At 49.8% G+C, this 20,389-nt stretch overlaps 1 protein-coding gene across 2 annotated transcripts; it reads left to right on the forward strand.

Moving 5' to 3' along the window:
• Positions 1-3,978: 3,978 nt before the first annotated feature.
• C20H16orf89 (chromosome 20 C16orf89 homolog) lies at positions 3,979-17,380 on the forward strand. 2 transcript variants are annotated; one of them, XM_032328359.1, is made up of 8 exons: positions 3,980-4,285; positions 8,225-8,374; positions 9,723-9,873; positions 10,880-10,997; positions 12,634-12,769; positions 13,374-13,478; positions 14,561-14,647; positions 17,012-17,380. In XM_032328359.1, the coding sequence occupies exons 1-8, from the start codon at positions 4,075-4,077 to the stop codon at positions 17,173-17,175; spliced, it is 1,122 nt and encodes a 373-aa protein (XP_032184250.1). In that variant the 5' UTR covers positions 3,980-4,074; the 3' UTR covers positions 17,176-17,380. The 2 variants fall into 2 exon arrangements, with proteins under 2 accessions (XP_032184251.1, XP_032184250.1); XM_032328360.1 differs by lacking the exon at positions 13,374-13,478 and having other exon boundaries at positions 3,979-4,285.
• Positions 17,381-20,389: the final 3,009 nt, after the last annotated feature.

A 20,389-nucleotide genomic window follows, 5' to 3' on the forward strand; every position in this document is an offset into this window, starting at 1 on the left:
ACCTTGCAGATGTGGTTCCAGTGTCCCTAGAGCCCAGCTCAAGATTTAGCATGTGTGTCATATTTGCTTCTCACAATAGCCTTGTGAATCCTTTTTTACCAAAAAAGATGTTGAAGATCACACCATTAGTGAGTAAGTGACAGAGATAGGGCTTGAAAATTAAGCTAAAGAGAGAAAGGAAAGATTAGTAAATATGTAGAGATAGGAGGGATAGGCAGACTGATAGGGAGGGCAGCCTCCTTAGTCCCTCAGTTGCAGGTGCCGGGGCTGTAAGGCTGGAGGACACACCCTGCCCACTCTGTCCACCCTCTTGTGGTGGGATGTGGCTGGAATCTGGAGACCTCAGCCTGGTGGGTTTCATAATCTTGGGCAAGTCACTCTCCTTCGGTTGGCTTTCCTGACCTGTAAGTGAAGGAGAGGACATCCCATCTCAAACGGGCCCTTCAGCCCTGATGATCTAAGAGTCTAAGGACCAGATCCCATGGTTATGACAAACCAAGAGTAAATGCCATGCTCCGAGGATGAAACCCTGGCTGGCAAAGGAGTCAGGATTGCTTCTCTAGGGAGAAAGGAACAAGATGCATCACCAGTCAGAGGTGTTTCAGAGCTCAGCCAGCTCTGCTTGTCCTGCCTGCCCGTTTGCTATACAGCACATATGAAATTCAGTCCTTCCAAAGGTCAGGAGGGTTTGTTTCCCCTTTAGAGACTAGAGATTGAACCCCAGCAGGATCACCTGATTCTTAAGATGTGGACTCAGGCATTGGATTTCCTGCACCACCTCATACTAGCTGTGAGACAGTAAGTCACAAGAAATCACTTACCTTGTCCCCTAGAGCCTCAGATTTTAAGTTTTAAAAGGGAATAAGAATAGGACCCACTTGGGTGCCTGGGTGGCCCAGTCGGTGAAGCATCTGCCTTCTTCGGCTCAGGTCATGATCAAGAGTCCTGGGACCAAGTCCCACATTGGGCTCCCTGCTCAGCGGGGAATCTGGTACTTTCTCTCCCCCTCCATCTGTGCACTCTCTCTCTCTCTCTTGCTTTCTCTCAAGTAAATAAATAAAATATTTTAAAAATAGAATAGGACCCACTTCAGAGGCTGTTGTAAGGATTAACTGAAGTGACGATAGTGACGAGCTTCTCCAAGAACATTCGTTCTCAGTGGCACACCCAAGGGAATAAAAAAATGGTTGTTGGGGAGAAAAAAAAAAAAACTTAACTCTCCCTATATGTAGGGCACAGTTAGAGACACAGTACACAAACAAATATATGGTATAACTGCAATATTAAAATGTCATGGTGTGGGGTGCCTGGGTGGCTTAGTGGGTTAAGCCTCTGCCTTCAGCTCAGGTCAGGATCTCAGGGTCCTGGGATCGAGCCCCACATCAGGCTCTCTGCTCGCCAGGGAGCCTGCTTCCCTCTCTCTCTCTGCCTGCCTCTCTGCCTGCTTGTGATCTCTGTCTCTCTGTCAAATAAATGAATAAAATCTTAAAAATAAATAAACAAAAGTCATGGGGTCACCAAACAAAAACGTATGCATGAGGAACCCTCATATATCACTGGTAGGAATGTAAGATGATGCATCCCCTGTGGAAAATATTTTGGTAGTTCCTCAATAAGTTAAACATAGACTCACCACAGGATCCAACACCTGCCTCATAGGTATATGGTCAAGAAAACTGAAGACAGGTTTTGAAACAAAAACTTGTAAGCAGATATTTATTTCAGCATTATTCACAGTAGCAGAAAGGTGGAAATGACTCATATGTCTATCAACAGTTGAATGGCTAGGATATAATGGGATCTAGCTGCACAGCGGGATGTTATTCAGCCATAAAAAGGTATCAAGTCCTGGGGTTCCTGGGTGGCTCAGCGCATTAAGCCTCTGCCTTCAGCTCAAGTCATGATCCCAGGGTCCTGGGATCAAGCCCCACATCGGGTTCTCTGCTCAGCAGGGAGCCTGCTTCCCCCTCTGTCTCTGCCTGCCTCTCTGCCTACTTGTGATCTCTCTCTCTGCCAAATAAATTTAAAAATATTAAAAAAAAAAAAGGAATCAAGTCCTGATTCATGCTACAACATGGATGAACCTGGAAAACATCATGCTGAAGGAAAGCAGTCAGGCACAAAAGGTCACATACTGAAGAGTTCCCCCGATTTTAAGAAATGTCTAGAATGGGCAAACCCATAGACATTGAAAGGAGATTCATGGTTGCCGGGGGCTGGGCAGGTGAGGAGGCAGGGGTGGGAGTGGGGAGTGACTGGTAATGGGGACGGGTTTCTTTTGGGGGAAACAAAAATGTTTCAGAATCAGATAGTGGTGGTAGTTGAGCAACCTTGTGAATCTACTTTAAAAGACACTGCTGAATTGTACACTTTATAAGGGCGAATTTTATGGTATGTGAATTATATCTCAATAAAGCTGTCATTCTTAAATGTTCGGGGGAAAATGTATAAAAAGGTTGGCAGGGGTGGGGAGGGAGGGACAAGAATGAAATTAAATGGTTGACCTACAGCATGCCCACAAGGACCGTCAAGATGAAAGTTTTGGTGGTGGTATTTTTATTATTTTTTTTTTACAGATCTATAATCTGCTAACTGAAGCCCTGGGAGCCAGATATGTTTTTGCATTCAGAACTTTTTGGATTTTAGAAAGACAATATGGCGCACGTGCATGTAACCATCCGGCAAGGTTCAGGACAAGACCCAGTAAACCAAAATTTAAAAATTTCTGCAGGGGACGCATCTGGGAGGCTGAGTTGGTTGAGCATCCAATTCTTGGTTGATCTGGGGGTCATGGAATTGAGCCCTACGTAGGACTCTCCACTCACTGGGGAGTCTGCTTCTTTCTAACTCTCTCGCTCTCTCTCACTATCTCTCTCTCTCCTCCTCTCCTTCTGCCCCTACCCTACCTGTGTTCTCTCTAAAATAAAGGCATAAATGTTTTCTAAAAATTTCTGCAGGGAAACATAAGCGTTCACACTGAACAAGTCAAAGAAGGGCTCTCTCTAAGTCTTCAGTGTACGATACAGCAGCCACATGTGATTATTGGGCTCTTGAAATGAGCCCAGCCTATGTTGAAATGCACCTCAAGTATGAAATGCCACATTTCAAAGACCTCATTGGAGAAAACTGATATTTAAAAAGTTACAAAGTTAATCATTTTATATTGATTCCATGTTGAAATGTTTTGGATCCATTGGTTCAAGTAAGAAAGATCATTAAAATTCATTCCACCTGGGGTGCCTCCCTCGATAAGGCATCTGACTCACGATTTCAGCTCAGGCCTTGACCTCAGGGTTGTGAGTTGGGCTCCTTGCTGGGTGTGGAGCCTACTTTAAAAAAAAATTAATTTCACTTGCTTTTCTTTACTTTTCAAAATGTGGCCACTTGGGGCGCCTGGGTGGCTCAGTGGGTTAAAGCCTCTGCCTTCAGCTGGGGTCGTGATCTCGGGGTCCTAGGATCAAGCCCCGCATCGGGCTCTCTGCTCGGCAGGGAGCCTGCTTCCCCCTCTCTCTCTGCCTGCCCCTGCCTACTTGTGATCTCGCTCTCTATGTCAAATAAATAAATAAAATCTTTAAAAAAAAATAAAATAAAATGTGGCCACTGGATGATTTTTAAGTGCCCACGTGTCCCGTCTTTACAGTTAATATCCTGTTTCAAACAAGCTTGTTCCAAACTTATTTCAAACAACAAAAAAGGAAAAACCTTTACGTTTCCATGTTTTTAGATCTGGCGTATAACTGCAATTGGTAGGTCCAAGACTTAGCCCATGGGCCTGGAGAATCAAGAATGAGAAGGAAAGGCTGGAAGCTTGCAGCCAGCTGGCTCCAGTCCAGAATTGGCCTGACTGCCGCCCACCCCACCCACCCCACCCCCTGCCTGCGGTAAGCAGACCCCTCCAGCGGCCCTTCCCATGGCCCTCTGCCCAGGCTACCCCAGGCTGCTGGGTCCGCCCTGCCTGCCCATTGTCTCCAGCTCTGCAGGGGAGGAGCAAGGAGGAAGGGACAGGAGGAGTGTACTTGGGAGCGGGCTGCCTGGAACTGTAACACTCCTCCAGCCTCAAGCAGAGAGCCAGCCATGTCCAGCTCACGGCTTCTGCTCCTGCTCTTGCTGCTGGTATCACCACCCCCTCTGCAGCCCTCCTCGCTGGCACCACCGGACACTCCAGCGGGCAAGGCCACCATCATGGGACTTATCCTCTCAGCTCTGGAGAGAGCCACCTCCTTCCTGAAGAAGAGGCTGCCTGAAATCAACCTGGACGGCGTGGTGGGGTTCCGGGTGCTGGAAGGTGGGTGCACTCTTGTTCCCCTGGACGGGCCACCAGAAAAACAGTTCTCAGCCAGTCACCTCCCTGCTCTGCTAGGAGGCTTGCTCCTTTTGGAGCCCTCTTGGGGCCCTGCTGTACTCAATTATTTTAGGAGCAAAAAGGATTCAGACACTACATGGGAAAAGATTTGGAAATTATTCTTTTCCTGGGAGGAAATGATTCATTTGAGAGGGATGGTCCTGATATGTCACGAACAAGATGGGCAGAGGGTGTATGCCCTCTCAAGGGGCCTTAAGGGGAGCGTGGCTATGGAAAAACCAGAAACCCTTAAGATCGGGCTGCAGTGCACTCCCCTCCACTTCTACCCAAAGCCACCTGAAGGCTCCAAGATAAGAGCCAAGTGTTTGTTCAGCTTTCAGGGATATAAGATCCTCTAGAAGGAGCTGACAATAGGCCAAGGCAAACAAGGAACCACCCCACTCACACTTCTAGTTACAGGAGCCCCTCTCCAAAGGCCACCTTGACTTAACTGTCAGAGCTGACTTAGTATCAGCCTGGGGCTCTGGCCGGGACCCCCTTCCCCATCACCCCCTCTGGGGGTGACCAGCGCACCTTGCCACCTCCACCCACCTGGACTCCAGGTCCCAGCAAGAGGAGGGGCCAGGTCTACTCCCATGCCTGGCCTCCCAGTGTCCTCCCCACACTCCTGAGCCCCAAGTGCCATCCTGGAGACCCCCAAGATCCAAGATCCTCTCAGGTTAGGACCAGGGTCTCCATTTAATCCCAGCCCTGTCCTATAATGCCTCTAGAAATGGGCTGGCTTCCCCATGAGGCACAAGATACTTTCAGAGGCCCGTGAAAATGTTTTGATTTCTCTCTCTTTTTAAAAATTTCATTTATTTGAGAGAGAGCATGCGCATGAGAGAGAACATGAGCAGGGGAGAGGGGCAGAGGGAGAGGGAGAATCACTCCCCACTGAGCAGGGAGCCTGATGCAGAACTCAGTCCAGGACCCTGGGATCATGACCTGAGCCGAAGGCAGACACTTGACTGACTAACCCACCCAGGCACCCTGTTTTGATTTCTGTTAAAGTCAGAAGGAATAAAAATGAACTTTCAAGTCAAAGAGAATGCTCTAATATATAATGTCAACAGATCTGTATTTACACTTATACAGTCTTAAGACGTTCTCTTTGATCTATTTTTTTAATAAAGAAAGGGCCCCACAAAGCCACAGCAAGTGGCCTGGCAAATGTACCTTTGGATGCTAGTAATCTCCAAGCAGCCCAGAGAGGGAAGTGTTCTGTTTTGCTCTCCCTGAAGGTGGGGACCCTGAGGCACAGAGAGGTCCAGTAACCTCTCCAGTATGATCGGCTTCACAGCTGATCATACTCAAATCGAACTCCAACAGCCCTGGAGGGGAGAGTGGACATTGCATTGACTTTTCTGACCACCCTAGATGTCAGGCACAGCACTGGGCTCCATCTAAGCAGCTATTGTTGTTCCTGGAACAAGACAATAGGTTTTGTCAGCAGCCGTCCCATGGGCCTGTTATTTCTTTATGGAGAGAGAAGGAAGGGCAGGTGGTTCCCTTGGCCGTGTGCTTTCTGGGGTCCATGAGATAATAAAACATAAAGTTTGCTAAGTACCCACTAAGTGCTGGCACAAGGTTAGGGCTCATATGGGGTATTTTGCTGACTTCTCCCCACAATCCTTGAAGTAAGTTCATTATGATTATCCCCTTTCACCGATCAGGGACAGACTTTAGAGAATGTCCAGGGTCACATAGCAAGCAAGGGTAGGCAGTGGGCTTAGAACCCTGCTCTGTCTGACTCCGCGCCCACTGTCTGAATCATCACTGAGTTGAGGTGCCTGGGAAGGAGGAAAATGGTGGCGCAACCCAACACCACACAACAGCCTCAGACCAGGGCCACCCCCTCCTCTCCTCTCCTCTCCACAGCTCTCCTCGATCCCTTTGCCATAACCTATAGATGTGTAACAAAGTATCCCCAAACAGGTGCATAAAACGGCGACACAGTTACCATCTCACCATGACTGTTTGTCAGGAATCTAGGAAGAGTTGGGCTAGGGTTCTGGCTCAGGGTCTCACATGAGATTGGAGTCAAAATGTCAGCCAGGCTGTGATCATCCGAAGGCTTGACTGGGGCTGGAGGAGCCACCCCATTCACTCCCAGGCCTGCCAAGTTAGTGCTGGCAGGAGCCTCACCACGTGACCTCACCATATGGCTACTTGTGTGCCCTGACAACATGGCAGCCAGCTTTCCCAGAGTAAGTGACCTCAGAGAAGCAAGGCAGGAGCCTTGTCTTTTACAACCAAGCCTTGGAGGTCACACAGGATCATTTCCCCAATTTCTTATTGGTTTCGAGGGTCAGCCCCATATGATGCAGGAAGGCCTTGAAAGGGTATGGAAACTGGCGGGTTGCCACAGCACTCCTTGTGAAGGTCCTATTTTCATTCTCAGCCTCCCAGGACAGAGAGAAGGGGTTCACAGTTGGGGGGGTCCAGTTACAACAAGATACCCATTGTTCTCCCGAATCCTTTCTGCTTGGGGCCAGGCAAGTGGACACTGACCCTCTCTAAGAGAGAAAAGGTTCCTTCCAGCTGCCTCTGCCAGCCAGGACAGTGATCCAAAAGGTGGCAGCAGCAGCCACCCAGGCAGGGAGAAATACCACCATGAAGCCAGGTTGGGTGCACCTCATTGCTAACTTGGCTACCCCTTCTGGTTGCCAGGACAGTACCCTCCAGCTGCAACAGAGTCAAGCAGTCTGGAAAGAGGCTTCAGAAGCAGACAGCCTAGGTTCAAGTGCAGGGAGAGAGCCAAAACTGGAGGAAGAGTGTTATAGAGCCCATCACCCCCCACAGGACTTGCCTAACACACTCTTAAACCACATCCTCCCCCCCCAACAAAGTTCTTTTTTTTTTTTTTTAAAGATTTTATTTATTTATTTGACAGAGAGAAATTACAAGTACACTGAGAGGCAGGCAGAGAGAGAAGGAAGCAGGCTCCCTGCTGAGCAGAGAGCCCGATGCGGGACTCGATCCCAGGACCCTGAGATCATGACCTGAGCCGAAGGCAGCGGCTTAACCCACTGAGCCACCCAGGCGCCCTCCCCCCAACAAAGTTCTTATCTGGACTCAGGCCACCTCTCATCCTCTCAGCCCTGTGCTGAGGCTTTCCCTCACATCTCCTCTCTCGACCACCTTTTCTCTCCCCACCATGACCATTTTCTCCCACCCCTGCAGAACCACTGCTAGTCAAAATGTAAAATTTGAAATGTGAATTCTAACGTGAAAATTAGAAAAAGGTGTCTCTTTCCTCAAGTCGCTTGCCTGCCATCTGCTGGAAAATTGTCTTAATACAAATACAAACCCATGATAGGAATATATGCTGCCCTTGTGCAGTATACAACCTGCTCAACTGTACACCGCGGCTTTCCACCCAGCATCTGAATCCCTTCCTCATTCTTGTACAGCAAACCTTAGATCTCCCTAATTAATACTTACAACTAAACTTTATTAAGCGCCTACTTTGCACCGTGGACAATGCTAAGTCCTCTCTATGCATTAGTTCATTTAATCCTTACAACTCCCCACTCTAAGAAGTAAGGACCATCATTTCCCCCATTTCATAAATGAAGAAAGTAAAATGGAAAGAAATTAAATATCTTTCTCTGGTCATCCAACAAGAAAGAATTAGAGTCAGGATCTAAACTCAGGCCCACCTCCCGAAACCAAATTCTTAGCTGCCAACTTCCGGCACAACGGCCCCACCCCCATCACCCAGCTGAGCCCCACAGGCCTCATTTCCAATAAGCTCAGCCAATTCTTTCAGGAACTGGAGGAGAAAAGGAGGTTCAATAAGCATTATAAGTTTGGATAATCTTTTCTATTCAAATTGCTTGTCAAATGATGGAATGAATAAAGTCTTTTCCTTTCCAGTGCAGCTAAAAGGTGTTCAGGAAAAGTGGGCCCAGGACCCCCAGATGCAGCAGCTGAGCCTGCGTGTGGGGAAGCTGGTGGAAAAGCTAGAACCTCTCCTTCACAGATCCGTCTCCTACCTCAAGCTGAGTGATCCCAAGTACCTAAGAGGTAAAAGCAGGGGCTAAAGTCCCATTACTTCAGGAACACAGCATCTGGGGGCACTCCTCCTGGTGTAACGGAGAATCTGGGACAATCTGTAACCAACTGATTCCTGTGGGCCTAGCACACAGGCTGAACTTGGGGAATGTTTGGCCATCCCTGGCCAGCTTGTGATGACCTCTCCCACCTATACAGGGAGTGATGAGACGGGGAGGGGTTGAATGGTGGGGCAGAGTGGCTGGGAGTAGGGAACATGCCTCCCCTTGTTCAGCTTACCCAAGGCTTGGGAGCCTGCATCCTAGACAAGAGGGGAGGGTCTGGTCTGTCCCAGAGAGTAAGATGTCTCAAAAATAATTCAGCCCTTTGCACACCAAATATTAGCATTCTGCTAGTATCTCTCTGATCCACGCTGTAAGCCTGGTGTGAATCATTCCTGGGATGGTAAAGGAGGATGATGTATAAAACCAGCCCCTCACGCTTGTTCGGCCGCCTAGACTCCCAGCTCCCAGGCAGGTGTGTGGGAATGAACAAGGAGATGGTTAGCCGGTACACCCTTCCTTCTCACACAGCAGCCCAGCTGCAGACCACCGCATCCCCGCCCTCCCTACCTCTGATCTCCGTGTGCCCCATCCTGGCCCTTAAGACCATCGCAACCTGTGTTATCCTAAAGAAGTCCCTCAGCATCTATCTATCTTTCTTTCTTTCTTTCTTTCCTTCTTTCTTTCTTTTTTAAGACTTTATTTATTAGGGCTCCTGGGTGGCCCAGTGGCTTAAAGCCTCAGCCTTCAGCTCAGGTCATGATCTCGGTGTCCTAGGATGGAGCCCCATATCGGGCTCTCCGCTCGGCAGGGAGCCTGCTTCCCCCTCTGTCTCTCTGCCTGCCTCTCTGCCTACTTGTGACCTCTGTCAAATAAATGGATAAAATCTTTAAAAAAAAAGATTTTATCTGTTTATTTATTTGAGAGAGAGCACAAGCTGTGGGGAGGCAGAGGGAGAAGCATACTCCCTGCTGAGCAGGGAGCCTGACTTGGGGCTCGATCCCCAGACCTGAGATCATGACCTGAGCTGAAAGCAGAAGCTTAATTGACTGAGCCACCCAGGCACCCCAATTCCTATTGATTAAAAAAAAAAAAAAATTTTTTTTTTTTTTTTTAGAGGAGGAGCTTCCTGAATGTTTCAAACATGATGTGCAAGCAGCAGGCAAGGCTCAGAGCCTTGGGCAGGCTTGTGTGCGGTCAGGGCTACCTGGGCAGGGACACCCAGTTCCTGGGCTTGGGCTGTAGGAGCCTGGGTGCAATTAGGCAAGGCGTGGTGCACTGCCCCTGGGTGCTTTCTCTTCGCCCCGCCTTTCTGCCAGAGTTCCAGCCGACCATCCAGCCTGGGTTTTGGAAGCTTCCGCATGCCTGGACCAGCACAGATGCCTCCATGGTCTACCCCACGTTTGAGCCACAGGACTCCTTCTCCGAGGAACGCAGTGACTCCTGTCTGGTGCAGCTGCTGGGAACAGGGTGGGCCCCCTACACCTGCCCTCACTTTCCAAAAACCCAGATCACTTGCTCTCTGCTAGTCCTCCTGTCTCCAACGTCCAAGGATCTGTGCAGAACCAGGCACAGCCTCCCCACCTCCCAGCCACCCTGACACCAACCTCTCTGACCCCCGTTGCACCTAAGCTGCCTCCCCCGCAGCCCCGCTCTCCACTGGAGACTTCCAGCTGGGTCCAAACATCCACTCCACGCCCTGAACGCCCCACCTCCCCCACCCCACTGGTCTCTCACACAAGAGGGATCCTTTCAAAAACCACATCTGAACATTCCGCCCCCAGTATGAAGCTTCCTGTTGTTCTCAGAACAAAGCCCCAGATCCTGCTGCCCTTACAGGTCCCCGGACCCCTCTAGTCCAGCCCCTGGGGCTCTTGTCAGGCCCTCAAAAGGACCTATTTTGTCCCACTTCTAAACCTTTGCCTGTGCCCCGCTGTTATCTGTGGTCCTCCTCCCACCTGCCCCACCCCACCCCTCTGCCTAAGTAACCCTGCTTACGCCTCAGAGCTACTCCAGCATCCTTCTTCCAGAACCTTCCCTGACCTCCCACAGTAGGCTGACTCTCCTAGCACCACCGGTAGCCATAGATAGAATTTACATTAATCTAGGGCTCTGGCCCCCTCACTGGGCTGTAGGTCTCTGCAAGCAGGAGTAGAGCCTAGTGACGCTTACAATTTCATCCTGCTGTGCAGGGGGCTTGGTACCAGCCCTGAATCAGCCCTAGGTTCATAGAATTGCTGGGTAGGGTAGTGGGTGGTCCCCCAAGGACTGTACTTGGGGGTCCCACGGAGCAAGTCGCAGCCCCTTGGAGCTTGCCCAATCCAGGATAACTCCAGGGTCGCCTCCCCTTGCTGGGGTAGCACAGCTGGGTCCCTAGAACATACTAGGATTCTAATAACAAGTGGGGGGCTGGGGACCGGAACAGACTTCATGTCCTCAGGCTTCCTTCAGGGCGCCTGAACCACTTCTTCTGCAGGACAGACAGCAGCCAGCCCTGCAGGCTCTCAGACTTGTGCAGGACCCTCATGACCAAGCCCGGCTGCTCGGGCTACTGCCTTTCCCACCAGCTGCTGTTCTTCCTCTCGGCCAGAATGGTAAGTGCCCCACATGGGCCAGCCACACGCACAGAGGAGAGCCAAAGATTAGAAGGGGCTTGTGGCGGTGCAGTTTTGCATGCTACACACCAGGAAAATAAGCGGGGTTTGGGGCTTGTGCTTTGGACATCAGGAGGGAGAAGTAAGAGTAGTCTGCCATCTGTCTGCTATAACATTGAACCAGACTAGGGGTGGGGGTGCGGGGGCAGGATTTGGGATTCTAGTTGGACAGATCGCACTGCATGCAAAACTGGATTGTAGGCACCGGGAAAACGAAGAGAGAGAGTAAAAGAGAAGCAGCAGAAAGAACTCCGTAAACAATAACAAATGGAAAAGGATTTCGAATATTTGGTCCATAGCAGCTTTCAGAAAAACAAACCAAGACAAACCAGCCCCACCCTGACCTCTGCAGCCCCCAATGCTCTTCCAAGCCCAGGAGCTCAAACTTCACTAAATAAAGACAATAATTTTAGTTTTATAAAATTATTTTTATAATTTTATTTTTTAAACATTTTATTTATTTATCTGAGAGAGAGAGAGAGACATCACAAGTATGGAGAGGGGTAGAGAGAGAAGCAGGCCCTCCCCACTGAGTAGGGAGCCCAATGCAGGACCCATACCAGGACCCTGGGATCATGACCTGAGCCGAAAGCAGACGCTTAACCAACTGAGCCACCCAGGAACCCTAAATTAGGATAATAATTTTTAAGCATATATATTTCCCCATATGGAAAGGTAAGGCTCATTATCTCCATTGAAAGAGGTTATTTCTTGTGCAGAAATTCTTAACTGAGGGGTGCCTGGGTGCCTCAGTGGGTCAAAGCCTCTGCCTTCGGCTCAGATCGTGATATCATGGGATCGAGTCCCGTGTTGGGCTGTCTGCTCAGCAGGGAGCTTGCTTCCTCCTCTCTCTGCCTGCCTTTCTCCCTACTTGTGATCTCTGTCTGTCAAATAAATAAATAAATCTTTAAAAAAGAAAGAAAGAAATTCTTAGCTGAGAAGGTACTTAATGTTTTAGTTAGGCAGGTTTTTTAAAAAAATTGTTGTTATTTATTGGCAAGCTGTCCCCATCCAGTATTTCTGTAAATACAATAACAATCAAATTACGAGGAAAACTATTTTGCTTATTAGATTGGACAGGTAGAAGGCTACTCTGATACAGTGTTACAGAAATTGGCAAATCCACCTCTCGTCTCCTGTCCCGTCCCTGAGACCAGTCCGTGGCCCACACTTTGAGCAGCACTGAAGCTAGCCAGCTGGGTTAGCCCGAAATCGGAATGGGGCGGCAGCGAATGGTTATATCGCTCCAGTTTCAGGCTGTGTCGGGTACTTCCCGACTATGGTACCGCCCATCCAAGCGAGCGCCTCTGGTGCAGTCCCAGACACATCGCCCTTCCCCTGTGGCTGAGACCCAAACCCAGCTCTTTCTGATCCGCGCCCCCCCACCCCGCCGCCACCCCACCCGGAGATGGAGCCTCCAGCAGTCCAGGGGTATAGACGGGGAAGAAATTCTGGAAAAAGAGGAAAGACCTGCCTCAAAGGCAGCCTCCTTCCAGACCATCTCAGAACTATAAGCCTTCCCCTGTAGCGGAGTGTGGGTGTGTCATCTATCCTTCTGGCTGTTTCTTCCCCTCAGAAGGGATGCACAGAGGGGCTGTTCCGCCAGAGCCAACACTACATGAATCTCTTTTGTGCCAACATGATGGAGCTGAACCGGAGAGCTGAGGCCATTGGATATGCCTACCCGACCCGGGACATCTTCATGGAGAACAGTGAGCCCTGGCACTCCTCTCTACTGACAGAGCGGAGGGGTGTGCCTGGTCCAGGGGGCACGTACGCATGCACACACACACGCACTCACGGGTTGCCAGATTTAGCAAAAGAAATATAGATGCCCCAAGTAACTTTGAACTCCAGATAAACTGAATATATTTTTAGTACAAGTATATCCTGAACATTCCCTGGGATACTCTTGTGCTTTAAAATTTGCATTTGTGATTATTGGACACTCGACTTTAACTGGGTGTCCTGTATTTTACCTGCCACAACGTGACTGCTTCCTGCCCCCCAAGGCTGACACAGTGATGGAACTCTGGACTGACTGACCAGCTCAGAGATGAGGCAGGAAAGGCATCTCATAGTGGTTGCTCCTTGGCATGGGGGTCTGGATCCCTCGACTGACACTAACTCTTGAGTGACTCCCATCAGGGCCCTCAGTGGAGGCAGGATCTAGTCTGGGAGTCGCCTTATTCCAGTCACTGCCCTGAGCCCCTACCTGCTGGCAGGAGGAGGTTCGTGGCACTGTGCAGCCTTGGACGCTGGAAGCTGGTGGGCTTGGAGGCAGGCCTGTAGAGCATCCTCTGTCTTTGCTTCCAGTCATGTTCTGTGGAATCAGTGGCTTCTTGGACTTCTACAAGCTCCAGTGGCTGGAGGCCATTCTCAACTGGCAGAAGCCACAGGAAGGATGCTTCGGGAGGCCCGGTGAGGTGCACGTCCACCCTGGCTGAAAGCAGGAGGCTGGTGGGGGGCTGGGTTTCTAGGCCAAGTGAAGAAAGGTGATAGAGCAGTCCTAGTGGCTCAGAGAGAGATTTGCAACACATATATACATGCAAACACACAGGGGAACACACACACACACGTGGAAATGGGCTTGGATCTTTGGAAGCCAAAACTTTGCAGGATGGGAGACAGTCTCGTTGGAAGGTGTTGGCCCCCTGCACCTGCAGGAACAAATGCATTGCTTCGGTGACTATTTCCTAAGCACCTGCTTTGAGCCAGACCCTTTCTAGGCTCCAGGGTATACTTTGACCCTGAAGAAAAGAGGCAGAAGCCATGTAAATTAACCAATAAGTGAATTAATTGTGAGTTCTGATAAGGGCTGTGAAGAGGAAACAGGCTGAGAAAGAAAAGAATGCGGAAGAAGTTTCTTGGCGAGAATATTCAGGGAGATGTCTGCAGCAAGTGACCTAGAAGAGGAGGCAGAGAGGACACAGCCCCTTTCCAGCTGTGTTACACTGGGCAGCTGGTCCCTTTTACCTCACTGAGCCTTGACTTCCTCATCTGTAGATAAATGGGTATAATAATTTCCTTCTTGAGCTATGAGGAGTAGACATAATACATGGGAAACCATTTGTCCTGTGTGTGGCACAGAGGAGGTTCCCAGTACAGGCTAAAGCCTGGAATGCCTCAAGGAGGCAAAGCATTTGAAATAAGATAGTCTAATTTTAGAATAGAACAGGTGATAAAAATGAAGATTCTGAGGCCCCCAGACCTTCCGACTGAGCAGACAGAACGTGGGCCTGTGGAAAGTGCATATTTAAGAAGTTCCTCCGCATCAGCTGCCCTGATATGTGTGGTTGGGGGACCACAATGGGAGAAACATCAGCAGAGGGCAAATTTAGGCAGTATGTAAGGCTCTGCAGACAGTGCTCCAGGAACCTTCTGGAAGAACCTCCAGAGGCAAGTCCCAAGTTTCTTGAGGTATTGTGAGGCGGGGGAGGAGGTTTGGTGAGTAAGGTGTGAAAATCCATCTTGAGAAGGTCACCTTTCAACTCTTCTCCCAGCTGCTGAAGATGAAGAATTATCGAAAGCCATTCAACGCCAACAACATGTTTTGAGGAGAGTGAAGAGGCGAGAAAAACAATTTACAGGTAATGAAAATACCCAGGGGCCTTCTGGGCATGAAACCAAGATACACCCCAGAAAGGCTGCACACAGATTGACCTCAGTGGAAATGTGCCTTATTCCCTCAGGGCAGGGTAGGAAGCGGGAGTCCAGAGATCTTGTCTCCAGGAAGGGAACATAAAAGAAGTTTCAGCGTGTTACTGAAAATGACAACAGAGAGCACCCCCTCACTGTCTAGGTCAAGTCAGGAAAACGGAACCAGCACCGGGAACTTGAGGCAGGGGGAATTTAATGCAGGGAACTCTTCTCAAAGGTGTTGCAAGAGATGAGCCCAGAAAAGCGAGAAAACCCAGAGACTAACCACTGCAGGAAGCCACGACCCTCACCGGAAACAGAGCTGGAGGGACTGTGGAGCCAGGCAGGGTTAGGAGAGCCTGCAGGGGCTGGCCATGGAGGAGGCAAAGATGGGGAGGAGTACCCCGTCTTCTCCCCTCTTTCAGCTTGTGTCTGCTATTGCTCAAACCTAGACAGAAGCTGATGGGCAAGGCATCCTGGGAAATGTAGTTTGGAAGGGTCAGTGCACTGTGGTTTGGAGCCAAAAAAAGGGCAGGAGGGAATCTTTGAGCCAACAGGCAAGTGAGCAATGCAATCCCCGTGGCCACATGTCCAGATGTCCTCAGCTTACACCTCTTGTCCCGGAGCCATTATGAATAGTACCCCCTTTCCTCCCCGAAGTATCCCTGGTTGAGATGATAAATTGCGTGGCCAGTCCACCAGTGTAGAGAAACTGAGAATCAGATACAGTTATATTGGGAAGGGAAGAAAGGCAAGATTTAATATGGGAGGCAGGGAGGAAGAAGGAAGAGAAGAACTGATTCCTTTTTTTAATTTTTTGATTTTTTCCTTTTTTTATTATTATTAAAAAATAAATATCCGCAAAACACAAGCAGGAAAAGAGATGTGATAGCCAGCCCCCAGAGCAGATACCCAGCATAGGTTGGTGGATGATTCCAGTAACTAAATGTCTCCCCATGAGCCCCACTGTAGCCTCATCATCTGCCTGCAGGTAGGCAAGGGAAGGTAGTGGAAGCACAAATCCAAAGGCTGGGCTGGGGGAGGGAGAGAAGTTCTCAGGAGAGCACAAGAGGCCCCTGACACAGGGGGCTGTGGTTACCCATGGCCAGGTGGTAGGGGTTCTGCTGTGCACACACTGGAGAGCTGGCTGCTGCCCAGAGGCACACAGCTGGACCGTAGGACTGAGCTGGGACTGGAGAGGGAGGTGCAGAAAGGGCCGAGGTCCTTCCGGGGTCCCTACAGATTGATGGCAGTGGAGGGAACTGCCCAGGAGGGAGCAGTGCTTCCTTTCCTTCTGGAGCACACCCCCTGCACACCCGTGGAGCTGGGGGCAGCCAGCGTGGAGATTTAGGGCACAGGATTTGAAATCACGCTGTCAGAGCTGGAATCTGCTTCTGCTTCTTCCTCACTGTGGGGATCACTCGACCCTTCTGGGTCTCCATTTCTTTATAAAATCAGGACCTACCAGTGCCTCCTTCATAGAGCTGCTGGGGGTTAGTATCAGATCACCAAGCAGAGCACTCCCCATGGTATTTGGCGTATCACAGTATGAGCTACTGGCGTGCATAAATAGGCTCCTTGGAACCTGCATTCTCCCTCCCTCCAAAGGCCCTAGCTGAGGTTCTTCCCATCTCCAAGACCTTGAGGGGCGAGGAAAGTCCTGGCTCCCTCTCCACCTGCTCAGAAACAGAGGTGGGTGGCCCACTTGGGGGTTAGAGAACAAAGAAACCTCTAAGGGGTTCTTGCTCTGGCAGGTGTCAGGCAGGTGCTCAGGGTCACCTGGGACCAGACAAGATTAAGGCAGGAATGAGAGAGGCTATCAAGGTCAAGAAATGAGCCCTGGGGACTCCAGGGTTGGGGAGCTCAGCCCTGCTACCGAACTTTGGTTTCCCTATCTGCAAAAATGGGCAACAGGATGCTATCCTAGAAGGTCTCATGCAGGCCCTCAGAGCAAGGGGAGGTGGGAAGGAGCAGGACAAGGGTGTGGCCTCAGGTCAGATCCCAGGGGAGGAGGCTCTGGAGTGGAAATTGCACCTGAGTCACCCCCGCCCCCCCCCCCAAATGGAAGGCTGGTCTTTTGTGTCCTGTATTAGTAAGTCACTGGGAGGAGGCATAACCTTCTTGATGAGGAGGCTCCAACTGGCCGGGGTCATTTCTCTGGAGATGGGAGCTAATAGTGGCCAGCACTCATGGCAGCTGGTGGATGGGTGGTGGCCCAGGACCTGGCTGGCTGGGGAAGTATCCAAAAACCACTCATGACAGAACTGTGGCCAGTATTCAACACAGGATTCACAGGGAGGGCTCTCTCTCCCCAGATGGCTGTTCCTCCCACAACACAGCCATGGCTGTGGCCGCCCTGGGGGGCTTCCTCTACGTCCTGGCGGAACACCCCCCAGCAGGTGGAGAGCTGTGGCAGTCCTCACTGGCACCAGCTGTAGTCGCTGAGACAAATGTGTCCATGCCTGCCACTGGAAGATGAAAATGGATACCGTTCGTCAGACCTTCCTCCCTTAAATCCCGGGTGCCCGGGCCATGCCCTGACAAGGAGGCAGCAGAAGAAACAACCAGAAAAGCAGCCCAGCTTCGTCCCCTCGGGGAGCAGGGCCAGGGAAGGTGATGTGGGGCTGGAGCCAGGTGTGGGAGCCAGGCGTGGAAGCAGATGAATAAATTTAGAGTGCAGTCGAGTCATGTTTCTCAGCCGTGGAGACAACTTCTAGGGCTCTGTTTTCAAGTCACGACACAAATTCCAAGGAGACCCATAATGTGAGCGTTAAAGGCAGTTCGTTCGGATGTCAATGGTTGCATCTTTCCCAGTGGGAGAAATAAGGGTCTCTGAATGTAACAGTCGAGTCATGACCGAGCTTGAGATGTGGTCACAAAAGGCAGAACATAAAATGTTTATGTCCGTGCAAGGAACTCTACAGTGTCATGTCGTGTCCTGCCACAGCCGCGTCATTTGACAAAAGGCAGTGTGGCATCGTGGTTAATGGTGTGGCTGTGCCCACGCTGTGTGCGTCCAAATCCCAGCTGTCCCGCTGATGAGCTCTGTGTCCTCGGCAGGGTCAGTTAGCGTCTCTGTGACTTTGTTTCCTCATCAGTACAACTGGGATAATTACGGCACCTGCCTGAAGATCACTTGCAGTGTTGTGACCATCATCTTTGTAGGGCACCGAGAACCATTCCTATAACACAGTAGGTGCCAGGTGAGTGTTCCCTCCTGCAGCAGCAGGGGTGATGTCACATTACCTAGGGAGCTTGTCCCGAAGCAGTGGGCATGGAGAGCTGACTTGTCAGCCCTTTTCTTATTCCCAGCACGTGCTTCCTCCCTGGTGTTCTGCTTCAGTGTGAGTATATCTGAGCATGTCAGCTACAGTTCTGATTTGTTTTCTTGAAGTACAGCTGACATAAAATTCCTTGGAACTCTGACACAAGGAAAGACCTTCTGGAATGTTATCATGGATCCAACCACTGTCTGTGGTACAGATATCAGGCTATGTACAGAGGCATGTCAAAAGAAGACGGGAGTCGAAAAATCATCTAAAAATCCAGTCCTTTGGACTTGAAGGTTCTCTTTTTTTTTTCTTCAAAGATTTTATTTATTTGACAGACAGAGATCACAAGTAAGTGGAGAGGCAGGCAGAGAGAGAGGAAGCAGGCTCCCTGCTGAGCAGAGAGCCTGACATGGGGCTCGATCCCAGGACCCTGGGATCACAACCTGAGCCAAAGGCAGAGGCTTAACCCACTGAGCCACTCAGGTGCCCCTGGACTTGCAGATTCTTTAAGTCCATCATGTTGCTTTGCTTCAGAGTGAAAAACAGTTGCTGATCTTCCCTGTGTGAGTAGGAGTTGTACTGGAGAATCTGAATTCAAACACCCATGCTCCTTCTGTGCTCAGCTGAATAATCTTGCGGGGGCCAGTGGTTCTTCTAAATCTTTCCTTGGGAGTTAGTCTCCTCTGTCTAATCCTCTTCTGGTGCCCCTGAATGCTTTCCTGAAAGTGCTCTTAAGTTGTCAGGCACAGAGAAATGGTCCTGGATTTCGCTGACAAGTTTGGCTTGCTTCTGGGTTGCTAGTTTTCTTGAGGAACCAAGGGCCGGAATTTAATACCTACTTGGCACTCCATAGGCTTCAGGGATTTCTTCCACATACTGCATCACAAAGCAAAGTTTACCAAGACAGGCACACAGCCTAGAGAGGGTGGGCAGCCCATAACCGGATTAGGGGGGATTATGTCTCACCCTGTGTCCTTCCTGCATTCTAGATGGATTAGTCACTGGAGCCTGACATAGATACATGTTTAGTAGGCTTAATTAACCCAACAAGGGTGGGGATGAGGGGGGCAATGACTCTAGAGGAAATCTGGGTTTATAAGTCACTTTCAGGAAAAGGGAATCATAAAGCTAACTGGGACATGGGAAGAAAAATTTGCAAGATGAACCCCACTTGAACTGTCACATCTTTGGGTTATAAGGGCTGCAGGGCACTGACAAGAGGTAAAAACACCAGTGATGAGTCTCCTTCCCATATTCTAAATACTGGCTTGCTACTTTCCTAGAGGAGTTTCTCCGTGTGTGGCCTGTGGCCACTGGCATCAGGACTAGTTGGGGAGATCTTGTTAAACACGTAGATTCTCAGGCGCTTGGGTGACTCAGTCAGTTAAGCATCTGCCTTCAGCTCAAGTCATGATCCCAGGAGTTCCAGGATCCGGATTGAGTCTCGGACTCCCCGCTCAGTGGGGAGTGGGCTTCTCCGTCTGACCCTCCCCCGTCTTGTGCTCTCTCTCTCTCTCTTTCTCAAATACATAAAATCCTTAAAAAATAAACAAACAAACATGCAGACTCTCTAGCTCTGTCCCTAGAGATTCTCATTCAGCCCCCAGGAGGGGTCCTGGGGATATGTCTCCTTGGCAAACTCCCAAGGGATTCTGATGCTCACCAAGGCTGAGGACTGTGGGGTCACCAAGGCCTGGACCTGTATGACATCAGGTGGTAGATAAAAGGAACATCTACGTTTGACACTGGGGCAGTGACCTCAATACGTATATCCAGAGGTATAAGTAAGGTTCCTTCCCCACTACCCTGCAAGATTCTTTAGGCTGGTCTGGAAATTAAGTTGACATGAGACAAATTAACAGGAGAAAAAACAAAAAAGAAGTATAAGAAACGTGCATAGTGCCTGTCTACATGAGAGAGACCCAGGAAAACTGAGTAAGTCCCTGCAGTGGCCTAAGCGGTCACCCTAAATACCATTTCCAGCTAAAGACGAGAGAAGACCTTGGGGCTGGGAGGGTCCCTTATGGGAGGTTACTGGGGAAAGCACAGTAAACAAGAGCAGACTGAAGTCTGTGCTTTCTCTACTCCTAAGTTTCTAGAAATTTAGGATCACCCACCCCCTCTTCCTGGTAATGAGATGAAAACACACTTACAAAAGGGTAAATTCTGTTTTCAGAACTTCCCTCGTGTCTGCAGTTTCTTAAAAATAACCAGCTTAAGATGATCAGTATGCCAAAGAGGCATATCTTGGGGTGGCAAAATTTGCTTCCCTAAACCACCCCCCTTGGTGCTCACACTCACCCCACTGTGATTTTAGGTGCTCCAACAATGTTCCTGTCAAAAGCATGTTCCCAACAGGTCCCTCAGTCAAGATAAAAATGTCTGCTGTAAATGAGGATTTGTGTTAAACAAATCATTGTT

This window comes from Mustela erminea, chromosome 20 (genome assembly GCF_009829155.1).
Source record: "Mustela erminea isolate mMusErm1 chromosome 20, mMusErm1.Pri, whole genome shotgun sequence".
NCBI lineage: Eukaryota > Metazoa > Chordata > Mammalia > Carnivora > Mustelidae > Mustela > Mustela erminea.